Genomic DNA, 14816 nt, shown 5'->3' with positions numbered 1-14816 from the left:
ATGTACAGAAAAATAATATTTTGTATAACCGAAGGACGCAGGGAAACATATTTGTTTACTCTTACGATATTTATATGCTGTCAAGGCGTTTTCACTTTTGCAGTACAAACGTGAAAAAGTTACTTTTCAACGCATTTTGCACTTCGCTGTACACGTCAGAACTGTGGGTGGATTCCAGTGTATCCCAATGGCGTAAGCTAAAAGTGGCTTACAATAATGCTTATCGCCAACTATTCCGCCTACCGCGATACTGCAGCGCCACATAAATGTTCCTGGAGGGACGAGTACACTCTTTCAGAACGCTTCTCCGCCATCACATGGGAAGCTTATGGCGCAGACTACGCCAATCAAGTAACAAAATCATTAGTGCCATGGTTGCCTGGATGGAGTCCCCTCTGGAGACGGGAGATGTCAAAATATCCTCCATAAACGGCTGTTTACACTCATTTTCGTGTTTATATTTTTTCTTTTTTCACTTAAATTCTGTTTTTTTGTGCCTGTCGGAATCACCTATGTTTTATTATTATTTTTCTTACTCTAATTATGTATATTATTTCAAATATAGAATGTAGTGCATTGCACTACCCCTGCATACATTCTGGAATAAATTCTTACTATTATTAATTGTGCCCTTAGACCATTACAGTTGAAATTGAATGGCTTGTGGTATCGCCCTCATTTAATATTTACGTTTTTGCAAAAAAAAATCTACGAAGAACGAATGATTATGTCAAATAGGCATACTTTATTCATTAAAAAATCAATCCGTAAAAAAATTTGATACGTCTATTTTAAAATATCGTTTAAAACTTGATTGATTAAAAAAATTGGTTTGACTGAGGATTGAATCTTCCTACCTGGAGTCAACAACTCTACCAACTCTTCTTTCTAAAAGGAAAAATATTAATTATGCAGCTATAAAAGATATCTCCACCGAACCAATCTATATTGCAGAGGAATTGAGCCCATATCAAAGGGAACTGCTCTGGAAAACGAAAAAATCTGCCAATGAAAAAATGTACTCCTACGTTTGGTTCAAAGATGGAAAAATAATGACGCGAAGAATGCCAACCGAAAAAATAATTTATATAAAACATGTAGATGATATAAAAAATATTGTATAACAAAAGGGCACAAAAACGATTACGAAAAAAATATAAAAATGGCTGACATTATATTAACCTCGGAACCAAATGATCTATCGAATTTAAATAACAACTCTTTCAATATACTACACAAAAACATAAGAAGCATAAGAAAAAATTTTGATGAATTGCAAATTTTATTGAAATATTTAAAAGTTAATTTTCAAATAATAATACTTACTGAATGTTGGATAAATCATAAATACATGAAATTGGAAATTGCTGGATATACAACCTACTCAAGTTTGAATAACAAAAAACAAAACGATGGTGTAATTATATACATTAAAAACGAAATAAAAGCCGAAGTTGAAGAAATTATTATCACAAATGCCAATTGTTTAAAAATTAAAATCAGTAAAGAAAAAGCTATATTAGCAATCTATCGATCGCCCTCAACAAGAAACATCGACCCATTCCTTAAATCCGTAGACAAGGAACTCTGCCTTCTTAAAGAAACGAAAAACATATTTATTATTGGAGATGTAAATATAAATATTTTAGAAAATGGACACCCTAAGCGAATTCAATATCTGCAGATGCTAGCATCCCATGGACTGGAAAGCTTAATAAATGTTCCTACTCGAAAAGTGGACAACAGTGAAAGTTGCATAGACCATATAATGAGTAAAACAAAAGACATTACTCAAACTGTTGTATTTAATTCAACTATAACCGATCATTATACAACTATGCTTTCAATAAAAATAAACAAGTCAAATAAAATGAAAAAAAAAACCATTAACAACAGAAAAAACAGAAATCAACTGGAATATCATTAAACATAATCTACAATGTACCGATTGGAAAAAACTGCAAAGTATAAACAATACAAATGATGCATGGAATTATTTCATAGAACTTCTTCAGAATAACATACTATCTAATACCACAAAAATTACTAAGAAAATCTCACACAAAAATGTACATATTAAACCATGGATTACACAGAATGTTATAAACTGCATAAGAAAAAGAGACGAGTTACACAAGAAAATTAAAAAAATTCCATACGATATACACATGTTAAGATACTACAAAAGATACAGAAACATTTGCAAAAAAGTTATTATGTGTACAAAAGAAACCTACTATAAGAAAAAAATTGTAGATTGTAAACAAAATCCCAGGAAAATGTGGCAAATAATAAATGAAATAACCAGTTCTAAATCTGCCAACGTTACATCAATTGATGTGCTGAATATAAACAATGTTCCCAGGACATACGCTGATAATCCTGACCAAATACTTGAATACGTCAATAATTTTTTCATAAATATAGGATCAAATCTAGCAAAGCAAGTTACAAAATGTAATGAAGATGTACAAATAAACGAACCACCTGAGCAAGGAAATCAGCTCAATTTTAAACAAATTACAGCTGACGATATCAAAAACACAATTTCTTCTTTAAAATCAAATATTTCTTCAGGGGAGGACACAATCTCAACCAACGCAATAAAATATCTCTGTAAAGAACTTATCGAACCACTTACATACTTAGTCAACATGTCTATAACGAATAGCATATTCCCTACAGCCCTCATAAAAGCGATTGTTATACCAATATTTAAACAAGGATGTAAAAATGACATAAACAATTACCGACCAATAAGCCTACTAAATACATTTTCAAAAATATTGGAAAGAATACTAAAAAAACAACTCTTATCCTACTTAGAAGACAATAAAAAATTATCAAAAACTCAGTATGGATTTAGGGAGAACTTAAGTACTAGTGACGCCATAGAAAAAATTACCGATATGATCACTAAAAGTTTAGACAGTGGAGAAAAAACTTTGGCAATCTTCATAGACTTACAAAAGGCTTTTGACACAATAGATCACAAAATACTTTTTTCAAAACTTTCAAAAATTGGTATGTCATGTACAACACTAAACTTACTAAAAAGCTATATGACGGAGCGTACACAGAGCGTCCAAATTAATAAGAGAAAAAGCAAACCTCTCCTAATCAACCATGAAGTACCACAAGGAAGCGTACTAGGTCCGATATTATTTTTAATATACATTAATGATATCTGTAACCTAGAAACAAGAGGAAAAATCATTAGTTTTGCTGATGACACAGTAATTTTATTTAAAGAAAAAGATTGGATAAATACCTACAAAGAAGCTGAACACGGACTTGGTCTCCTGCAAAACTGGCTTAAAAGAAACTCCCTGACGCTTAATGTCAATAAAACAAAATATCTGACATTTTCTAAAACAGCCAGAGGGCAGCCGTCAGAGGACCTTAATCTCAAATCACATTCATGCCAAGAAATTTATCAAAAAAATCAAGGCTTATCATGTCTCTGTCCCACTATAGCACACTCCAAAAGCATCAAATATCTTGGAATTGAAATTGATGATAATCTCCGTTGGAACTCACATATAGATGTAATTACAAAAAAACTAACCAGGTACATATACTTCTTTAGAAACATTCGCAATATCCTCAATATAAACGATATTAAAAAAGTATACTATGCTTTGTGTCAATCACAAATAGAGTACGGAATAACTGGATGGGGGTCTGCCTTGAGCACTCACACAGAGCGGCTCAATATAGCACAAAAAGGAGTATTAAAGACTATACTGAAAGTTCCGCTTAGAACTCCGACAGAAGAAATATTCAAAAACTTACAATGTACAGAAACTATATTCAAAAAATATTTTATTTAAACTGAAAAAAAACATATCCGAATACTCCACTGCCCAACATAAATACACAACCAGGGCAAAAAGCGAAAATATCCTGATTACTCCCAGTTTGAACACATCCTTTGGACAGAGAAATAATAAATTCCATGCTATAAAATTGTTCAATGCTCTACCAAATGAAACCAAAAAAATAAACGAAATGAGTATATTTAAAACAAAAGTCAAAACATGGCTTAGAGATCAAAGTAATAATCAACTTACAAACATTATGAAGACAATGTAAAGACAATTCAAAACTAAATACAAAAATTTAAGAAAAACTACAGGCCGCCTCAGAACAGGAAACCCTAGTGAGGAGGACTGTGAAAAAAATACAAAAAAATATACTTATATTATACTTTAAACCTACATAATGTACAAATTTTGCTATTGATATTAATAAAAAAAATAAAATAAAAAAAACCTCGTCAAATGCCAATTGGGTCGGACCGATATTCATTTCGTATATTAACTGCTATAATGACACGATTTCAGACAAATGCGTGTATGTCCACGTGTGTGTACGTGATTGCCACCAAAAGTGAAATGCATTGTCATCGACAACGATTCTATCTGCCGTTTCAGTTCGATCGGATGTTAGGAAGTGGGTTAAATTACACTTCCAAGATTTGCATTCATTCATTTTCGAAAACAAAATTGTAAATCAAAAAGATTTATTTAAAAAATAGGTACTTTCCGATTATTTATGATGTTTTGTTTATTGACAAAAATATTTTGAAAAATTCAATGTATTATAATAATGTAATAATGCTATATAAGAATAACACATCAATTTCCGCGAATCAAACTAATGACAGTAATGTATCATAGATAGTAAAACTGTAGATAGTAAAAACTGTAGATAGTAAAAACTGTAGATAGTAAAAACTGTAGATGGTAAAAACTGTAGATAGTAAAAACTGTAGATAGTAAAAACTGTAGATAGTTAAAACTGTAGATAGTAAAAACTGTAGATAGTAAAAACTGTAGATAGTAAAAACTGTAGATAGTTAAAACTGTAGATAGTAAAAATTGTAGATAGTAAAAACTGTAGATGGTAAAACTGTAGATAGTAAAAACTGTAGATAGTAAAAACTGTAGATAGTTAAAACTGTAGATAGTAAAAACTGTAGATAGTAAAAACTGTAGATAGTAAAAACTGTAGATAGCAAAAACTGTAGATATTAAAAACTGTAGATAGTAAAAACATCTTATTTCCAACACAACCGCATAAGTGAAACTAAAAATAGAATCATTACGCGCTTTTACACGGCAGCTTACGATTTTACACATTCATTCATCGAACTCGTTGCAAAACGCCTGACATCATTTTATGAATGAATGCCACCCCCTCCCACGCTAGTCTCCCTAGGATCGGGGCTACTGTACCGAGTAACGTTGCGAAACCAGAATATTCACATCCTCAAGAGCAACATATAAAACCGTACTGGTCTGGAGTCCATCATCATTCGAAACCACAGCATCGAAGAGTCGAGACGAGAAAGAAAAGTGAAAACGAAGCATTGATCTCAGTGTGTTTTGGTGTGATATCTGCAGAGCGTGTTGAAGCTGCCAGTGCCAGTGGTAGGGTCTTTCCTCGGTGGTGGGAAGCTCAATTCTCGGTTTCTATAAAGAGTTGTGGGGGGCGAATTGTACCCAGTCGAGCTGTGGCTGTGAAGAGTAACAACAAGTGACATCAGTGCTTTACTTCTTTGGACTAAACAGTGTGCAAGTTCGCTACCGTTTTGACGGTTTTCAAGATGGTACGTACTATTTTATTTTACAATTTTTTTTAATGTGTTTCGTCGATATTTAAATCCATAGCTTGAATTTTAAATCTTTACGCTACTTCGGTAAAATACTGGGGTGGGTATGTTACCAACGTCTCAGCATTAATATGCTATTTTTTAAATCTAATAAAATTAGGATACACAAAATCTTTTTTGATTTCGATTTGTGTGGACTTTGCCATTTTTTATATTTTACGTAGGTAACTATCCCCGGAGGATATAACCCATTCACAAATTATATTTCTAACTCTTAACTAAGACACTAAGAAGTGCTGCAGTTTTTCGGAAAATGCATTTAATTATAGAAATTTTCAATGCCCGTAAAACCGTTTTCCAGATCAGTTTGTGTCAGTACTATCACTGAGTGATAGTACTGACACAAACTTTAGTCAAAATTTTAATTAACTTATCAGCTTACAAATCATCCTACAAAGAGAATTTAATATATAATTATATATTTAAAAAAATCGTGACACTATAATATCAACATGATAATTGTGGCGCCAATTTTCTCCAAAAGCGCCGTGAAATGACACTTAAGTATTTTCTCGCTTGTTTATTAAAACGATCATCTCAATCGCTAAAATGACTTAAACAGTAAGAAGTTCACTGCGCACTGTCACTTTCGCGATACATTCGAGTAACTTTCAATGAATGTCGGAGAAACCAGTTATAATATTTATATAATTCAATTAATCCGCGGTGGCATCCAGTAATAAGTGTCACTGCCACAAGATCTTTACATTAAAAATGAGTGAAAACGAAAGTTAAATTCTCTTACAAAAGAACGCGTAAGAGTTTTGACGTTGTAATAGTAAACGGTTTAGTTTTTCGCACGAACGATAATTATGCAAATTTCTCAGTATTCCAACTTCATTCAAATTCTAATAATTATTATTTCAATTTTTTTTTGTTTTCGTTTAGAGACTTCGATTATTTTTGTTTGCAATCAAAACCGTTTTAAGAAAACCATTTTTTAATAATTTTATAAAAAAATATGTTTATTATCGTTCAACGAACCTTCATTCTTGTAAGATTATTGCTCTCTTAACGTTTTAAAATGTCAAATGCAAAAAAAGATAGAATAACTGAGTGCATCACTTTCATTTAAACTTTGATTTTCTGCGTTGACGTAACAAACCGTGAAGCAGAAGAAACAAAACACCGATGTGTGAAGTCACCCGCGCCGGAAAGCCTCCAAGTACTAGTTTATTGTTTGCGGGAAAACAAGCCTTGTCGGAATGTCCGTAGAGCTGATATCTCCTCGGACTATCTGTTTGCTCATAAGGCTCAATGTATACGGTCAGTATATCCCAAAGTCACGGCGATACTTTCACTTCTTTCGGAGAAACGATTGCATCTGTGAAATTAACCTCTTCTTGGTGCCGTTGCACATTCAACAGTGTGTGGACCGAAGGTTGTAGAAAGAACAAAAAAGTAACATCTATCATAATGCAAGCAGCACGCGTGAACTTTAATGACGCATACATAACATAACGACATGTTTTCGGTGATTACCTACTTTTTACTTCTTTCACTTGCATTTTATTACACAACCGTTCCTCTCCCGATCTATAATTACCTAAATGAGTGAGCATTTGAACGTTAACGTAAATCTAATGATCTATTGCGCTTAGTAAAACTATTAGGGAATATAACGAACTCGATTATGTTAACTATTATTGAACTTACATTACTTTCGGTCGGCACTATTTATCGAAGAGTATTTTAGCGTAGGTAACAGGATTAATTCTTCAACAACAACAAAATGCATGAATAAATTGGTTACAGGATTATGCTGAAACATTACGTTAAATATAAAAATAATGCCTCTGAACCAATTTAACCATGCACCGGTTTAGTACTAGGCCATAAATTAAAGATATCGTTCCTCGAAATCAATAATACCGTAAAGTATTATTAATTGAATTAATGTTTTACTCATTGGCTAAAGAAGAAAGTAAAGGAAACGTAAATTACTAGCGCAAGAAACTTTTTCGTAAAAGAAAATGGTTTGAAGGGAAAATTTGGAGAGTCCATTGTTTAAGTGAGTTAGTGTCTGTTTCGACAATTTCAAGATCAAGATCTGGCAGTGAAATCCGGAGGAAAAATAACAATGGCATTTCCCAATTAGAGAACAATGCGCTTATTCATCTGACACCGACTTCCGCAGCAAGTATCTAACCCATCAAGTATAAGCAATTGACATTTTCCCATTATCTCCACTCAAATGTGTGGATTTCATGAGGGCAACAATGAATTACGTTTCCCATCCATATCATAGATTAATAATACCTATAATTTAGTATCCGAGCTCACCGGGTTATTATATTATATGATTTAATGTTTTCTGTTCTCACTCGACTGTAATTTGATGACTTCATTGAATGATAATCTTACCACTTTCACGTTTTGCGCTCTGCAGGCTGCAGTGTTGGTCAACACGAGAGTGGCTTTTCTTCATACGTTGCATGCATTTCCAGCTTCCTTCAATTATTAACATCATTGCAATACTGCACATTCAAACAGATTTGGTCAAACTCGGTGATAGCTGACTGCAGATACGTAATACAGTTTTCGATTTCCAGTAGAAAGTGAAATATAATGATTTTAAATTTAATGTCTTAACCGCAGTAAAATGAAATCATTATATTATTATTAATGACTAATTTCATGTCTGTATTCAGGAACCTCGAAAATAATATTTTCTCTTTATGCCTTAATATTTTGCAAATGTTTATTGTGCAAGTAGTCCTTGCCTTGTTCGTCGGAAAGTGAAATTTCTTCCTTCCCACACAAGGCACGAGACGTGATCTGAAATCAGACGCAGCATCCGATCGCTATTGGCCTGGCGACTAAATAATTCCGCCTCCCGAACGTTGCGAAATGAGGCTCGACTTATTAGTATAAATTATTTTTGATATTTCGTAAAACAGAGCGGTTATAATGGCTGCGTAAAGAGTGTCAAGAATAAGGACAAAAAGTAGACTGTGGGTGTGATATAATAGCGGCAATGATACAATACGAATTAATTGGTCGATTAGAATTCAATCTCGGTGCGTGATGGTGGCTTGTTCGGTCGAGGAAACCGGTTATAGCATAGAGCGATACAGCGCACATAATAAAGCGCAGTGAGTGTAAATGCCCTGGAACCAATAAACTTTAGGTACGTGAATTTCCTGAGGCGCGCGCACTTTTACTTTCATCGTGCTCAACTGCTCGAGCGTCGGGCATCGGGCTATACCAAATGGAATCTTCGGACAGTGTCGTAACTTCCGTCACACTTTTTACACTATCTGAAGGTCAAAATTTCTTCATAGGCTATTTGCCGAAATTGATGTTAAGAGAGATTTAGCAAAATTCGATACTCTTACTCCATATAGCAATATTCAATGCATAGGAAACTAATAGATCTTTTCTTCACAGGTCAAAGTATCATCTATATTGGGCATAGCTTGCCTTGCCCTATCCCTGACCTCCGCAGTGTACGCGCAGGAACAGAATAGCTGGACATGGAACCAACCTGACACCACTGGAGTAGTCAATCAAGAAGCCCAGCCTCTTGAAGACTACGTCACCGATGAAACATCATACTACGGTCAACAAGCCGCAGCTGAAAATGCTACCGCTACGGATGTCGACGATGTTATCGATAATATTCTCGTCTCCAACCGACAAGGCAGGAATATCGAAGGATTGGACGATTTCTATCAAGATCCTAGCGTCAAGCAAGCGCTAGAATCTGGTGATGATACCCAAGCGAGGAATGTGATCAAAGATCGACTCTGTCACCTTGGATTAATGCAGGTTAATATAAAAATGGTTTAAGATTTATTTTCGTAGAGACATATTTTTTTAATCGGTACCTAAAGAATTAAGCGAAAAAATGTAATGCTTTATATTTGTGGATTTTTTTTTAGTGCGAAGGAGACAACAAACCAAAGTACCTATCTCCTGAAGATATAATCTATGCCCAGCCCGTTGATATCCAAGCTGTTGGTCGGCCAATTGCATCCATCCCGGTTAGAGGCCCACCTCGCGCCTACGGACCCCCGAAACCTCTGTCCCTCGGAGGCAGGCCCCCCATTGGACCCCCACCGCGTAAGGTTGGATACGGAAGTGGACCCCCGAGGCCGACTTACGGTGGACCCCCATCAAAATTCGGACCTCCGCAATCAGGAGGAGGATTCGTCTCTCAAGGAAACTTTGGTCCACCTGGAAGTTTTGGACCTCCAGGTAGTTTTGGTTCCCAAGGATCCCAAAGTTTCAGTTCCCAAGCTAACTTCGCTTCAGGTTCCCACAACAGCTTCTCAACATTCGATGGCCCGCCAGGACCTTCATATTTTTCCAAACCAGGTGGTGTTTACGAACAAGGTCCAATTGAGATTGAAACTCCTTACGAATTTGAGAGACCACATAAACAAATAAACAAGGAAAGCGGTGCATTTTTAGCAAACACCAAAAGTGACGGACAATCCGTGCAGCACGTTCATCATCACTACCACCATGGGGAAGGAGACAGCAAAAAGCCAACTATCATTGTTAACAACCCTATTCCTATCGGAGCTGAATCACACATCCACTCCCAGGGAATATCCAGCCAACAATCTGGCGGATATCAGTCATCGTCCAGTTTATCCGGATTAACGGGATTGTCGGGATTAAACTCTGTAAATGGTAATAATGGTGGATTTAGTCCCGTTAACTCTGGATTCGGTGGATCAGGAGGCCTCTATGGAAATGTTAAACCAGTTTATGAAAATCAGAATGGTGGGTTCTCCAGTAGTGGAAACACCAATATTAATAGCAATGGCTTTAACAAGGGCTCCAATTCAGGTCAAGGACAAAGTACTTCAGGCATATACAACTTGGGATATGCATCAGGCTCTGGATATACACCTTCTGCTGGACTTAGTACTTTTGGATCATCAGTCGGTCAATACGGAAGCTCCAATCAGTTTTACAAAAAGGAATTGAACATTCCTTCATCACCAGTTAACAATAACTTGCTCGGAGGTGGATCAAACTACTATGGCCAGGGATCAAGTAATCAGTATGGAAGCCAATTTGGATACACCAAAGGACAAGAATCTGGAAGACAAGAAAACTATGATTGTGTATGTGTACCTTACGACCAGTGCCCTAGCCAGGACGTCATTGGACGCAAAGATGATCTATTTTTACCCATCGATCCAAGGAATCTAGGAAGCAATATCGAAGCCGAAGAGGAAGTAGTTGTTACCGATGAAAAAGGTAGCATGAAAACCGTAAGAGTAGCTAAAGGTGCCAATTTAAATAATGTTACCGAAGCCACAAACACTGAGACTAAAAAACTCGCCAAGAGAGAAGTAAATGATAAAGCTAGTGAATCAGCCAGTAAAGCCATTGAACCGGTAAGAACTTGTATATTTATTGATTTCGTAATACATTATACTTTAGTACTTAAACCAAACAACTAAGTAAACTAACTATGGATGTGGTGGATACTTATCCAATTGTTGCGTTTGTTGCTCTGTTGACTCTGTTCGTACCTCTACTTTGATCTTTTATTTTACTAAATTTTCTATAATGGTTTCTGTTATCTATATCTACCTTCTTAACTACGATAATATTGTTCTTCTAACATATCATAATATTCAATGTAGAACCATATTAACATTGTACTAATCCCCCTTGCTAAAAACATGCCTTCTATATAGACATTACCAACAATTCAAACTTGACATTCATAATAACTCCAACAACAATGATCAAACGCTGATTATGAAAATGTAAAAAAATAAATACATACTTAGCCAGGTTTATATAGTATGTAACTAAATAAATGTTTAAAAGCTCGCGTAATCGTTTATAACAGTTAAAATAAAATTTATGTGTTTAACTCATTAAAAATAACAGTTTGGGGTAAAGCGGATGAATACAATAAGTTAATACCTGAAATATATTTAACAATAATTTGACAATTTCACTGATAATTCCAAATTTCTTCAGCGCCAACAAGGCTCTGATGACGATGGTAGTCGAGGAATTTTTGGTCAAAAGGTCCAGCCTACCTTTGGAGTTTCGTTCGGACTACCCCACTCTGGCTACGGCGGTTATCCCCTCAATCCCTTCAACCAGAATCCCATTAACAATCCCTACGGATCCTCCATCGGGGGCGGAGGACTAAACCTTGGACTGGTCTCGGTAGACCCATTGCTGTCGGTACAAGTCACTAAGAACGACTACGGCGAAAAAGTCGTTAAGCCTTTGGTCAACTTACACGTTACGCCCAACAGCAACATTATTCATAAAATAGGTTCTCTGTTCCAACAAAAGAAAGAAGCGCTCTTTGGCGGCGGCCATGGCCACTATGGGGGCGGATACGGTGGCGGCTATGGAGGTGGTTATGGAGGTGGATATGGTGGCCCCACCATACATCACTCCCATGTCCACTACGGGGCTTCTCGCCCGCCGCCCCAATACCACCATGGACCTCCTCCACCCCACTATGGCCCTCCCACTCATCACTATGGCCCCCCTCCTCACCACAACGGTCCATCTTTTCACCACGACTCTCCTCCCTTCCTTCAGAGCCCGTCCCATCCTCCCTACTTCGGGTCTGGGCCAGGGGGTTACGGGCCTTCAGGTGGATATAGAAACGCAGAATATGACGATGACGAACAAGACCAAACAGGACCATATGTAAATGATGCCGATGATCTGAATGTATTCAGTAATAACGGTGGGGGAGGCGAATTTTATGGACGTTCGACATCCGATACCAACCAAAATAATGGACAAACACCTAACACCTACGCCCAAATGTTCAACTCCTACTCTAGAACGCAAAATATCCCTAACCAAGCTCCTGGCCAAGCCGCAGGTGGCCGCAGTGTAAAATTCCCTTCCAACCGCCGTAGGCGAGACTTGTCCCAGTCCGATGAAGAGAAAGAACCCCTTAATGATGAAATCGAACAGAGAACTAAGACCATTAAGGTAAATTGTATCAATAAGACGATCATTTAATATTTAAAACATTTCTCAGGCAAAAATACAAATGATACACATCATGATTAAAAATACACTACAGTCTTTATATATAATGTAAAATAATAATATTATCTTAATATCCGCAAGCATGATTCATCTGCCTGAACTAAAAAGCTTTGGTTGTCTATAATAGATCTTCCTAGAGATTGCACATATTAGCCATTATTTCCTTCTCATACCATATATTTTTACTTTCAGACTAATTACATTTTTGTACCTACAGTTTTACTTTAGAAAGCAAACATTACATGTATTAACTAACCATTAATTTTCAGCGTCAAGCTTTCTTGGGACAAGGTCAACAACAACAGCAATGTGGCCCTCGTCATGTGTGTTGTCGTAGGCCCAACAGGCCTCAGGTTCCCGCTGGTGCCAACAGAGGTCAATGTGGCAGCCGCCACTCTCAGGGCATCAACGGTAGGATAAAGAACCCAGTGTATGTGGATGGAGACAGCGAGTTCGGAGAGTACCCCTGGCAGGTGGCCATCCTCAAGAAGGACCCCAAGGAATCTGTCTATGTCTGCGGAGGAACACTTATTGATCATTTACACATTGTTACCGCTGCCCATTGCGTCAAGACGTAAGTTGATTACATTTACCAATGACTAAATAAAATACCCTTCATTTTCTTACTTAATTTCATTAGAACATTTTAGTTTTTCTCTGATCCTTCTTATGACAATTCTCTTGGAAAAATACCTCAAAATTCAGCATCATAACTCCCAGATCAGCAACAACCATATTTGTATAAAATGTTCATATATTTTTATGCTACGGTGAGAATAAAATCATCCCGACTCAAAGTGAAATGCTTGCTACTCTGCTATAGAGGTTAAAGTAATGACTTTATGAATTTCCACAGATACACTGGATTCGATCTGAGAGTACGACTCGGAGAATGGGACGTTAACCACGATGTTGAATTCTACCCTTACATCGAGAGGGACATCATCTCTGTCCACGTTCACCCACAGTACTACGCCGGAACCCTTGACAACGATCTCGCTATCCTCAAGATGGACCACCCCGTCGACTGGACCAAGTACCCTCACATCAGCCCCGCTTGCCTTCCAGATAAATTCACCGATTACACAGGATCTAGATGTTGGACCACAGGCTGGGGAAAGGACGCTTTCGGAGACTTTGGAAAGTACCAGAACATTCTTAAGGAGGTTGATGTGCCGGTGATTGGTCATCATCAGTGTGAAGCTCAGCTCAGACAGACAAGGCTAGGGTACCAGTACCAGCTGAACCCTGGCTTCGTGTGTGCAGGAGGTGAGGAAGGAAAGGACGCTTGCAAGGGAGATGGAGGTGGCCCTATGGTGTGTGAGCGAGGAGGCAGCTGGCAGCTGGTCGGAGTGGTCTCCTGGGGTATTGGTTGCGGACAGGTCAACGTGCCCGGTGTCTATGTGAAGGTCGCGCATTACCTGGACTGGATTGCTCAGATTACAGGAAAATACTAATAAATCAACAGTGCGATACAACAACAAACAATTAATAAAATACAAAATAGAGGAATACTATTTAACGACCCATTAAAACAAGCTTACTTGTAGGCTACTTTGTAAATATGCCATTTATAAGAAATTTGTGAAATTTTTGTTACTTTCATATTTATTATTTAAGTTAGACCCAATGTTACATTAATATGTTATAATTTTCTTAATATTTAAATTTATAAAGTATTTTTAAGATTTGAGAAATAAGTTTAAATAATATTTATGATTAATTTTAGTATCCCAATGATTGTATTTCATTTTTGGATAACTGCTTGAATGCAAAGGTTTATTCTTTAAAAATTGTTTGCATTCTTCAGAATTTCTGAAACTAAGTGTAAAATGCGTTAGCATGATGTTATAATTTTATTTAATAAATACAATGAAAATAAATACTATGTTTTGTCTTGTATTTTTATCTACCTATGCATTTATATATCTATAAATTAATAAACGTGTTAAGAAACCCTAACCTCAATAATAATGATTAGTAATTCTATGAAATATAGTTTCACTTGAACACCTCACATTCATAAATATATCGTGTACACTTTGAAGTAAACCTCCATCAATTTTCAAAATTCAGCCTGCATGTTTGTACTTGCAAAACTCGAATAGTCGACATTAGATTAACCCCACACAGTTTT

General features: G+C 36.4%; 1 protein-coding gene across 1 annotated transcript; it reads left to right on the top strand.

Annotated features, from left to right (window-relative positions):
• The first annotated feature begins 5524 nt into the window (after positions 1-5524).
• Positions 5525-14299, top strand: LOC149422543 (uncharacterized). The gene is made up of 6 exons (XM_089633583.1): positions 5525-5614; positions 9068-9448; positions 9562-11034; positions 11633-12619; positions 12949-13253; positions 13536-14299. The coding sequence occupies exons 1-6, from the start codon at positions 5612-5614 to the stop codon at positions 14134-14136; spliced, it is 3750 nt and encodes a 1249-aa protein (XP_089489709.1). The 5' UTR covers positions 5525-5611; the 3' UTR covers positions 14137-14299.
• The last annotated feature ends 517 nt before the right edge of the window (positions 14300-14816 follow it).

Source organism: Hesperophylax consimilis, chromosome 7 (assembly GCF_061612785.1).
Source record: "Hesperophylax consimilis isolate HC1 chromosome 7, BYU_Hcon_1.0, whole genome shotgun sequence".
Taxonomy (NCBI): domain Eukaryota; kingdom Metazoa; phylum Arthropoda; class Insecta; order Trichoptera; family Limnephilidae; genus Hesperophylax; species Hesperophylax consimilis.
This window is presented reverse-complemented; position numbering and strand designations above follow the sequence as displayed.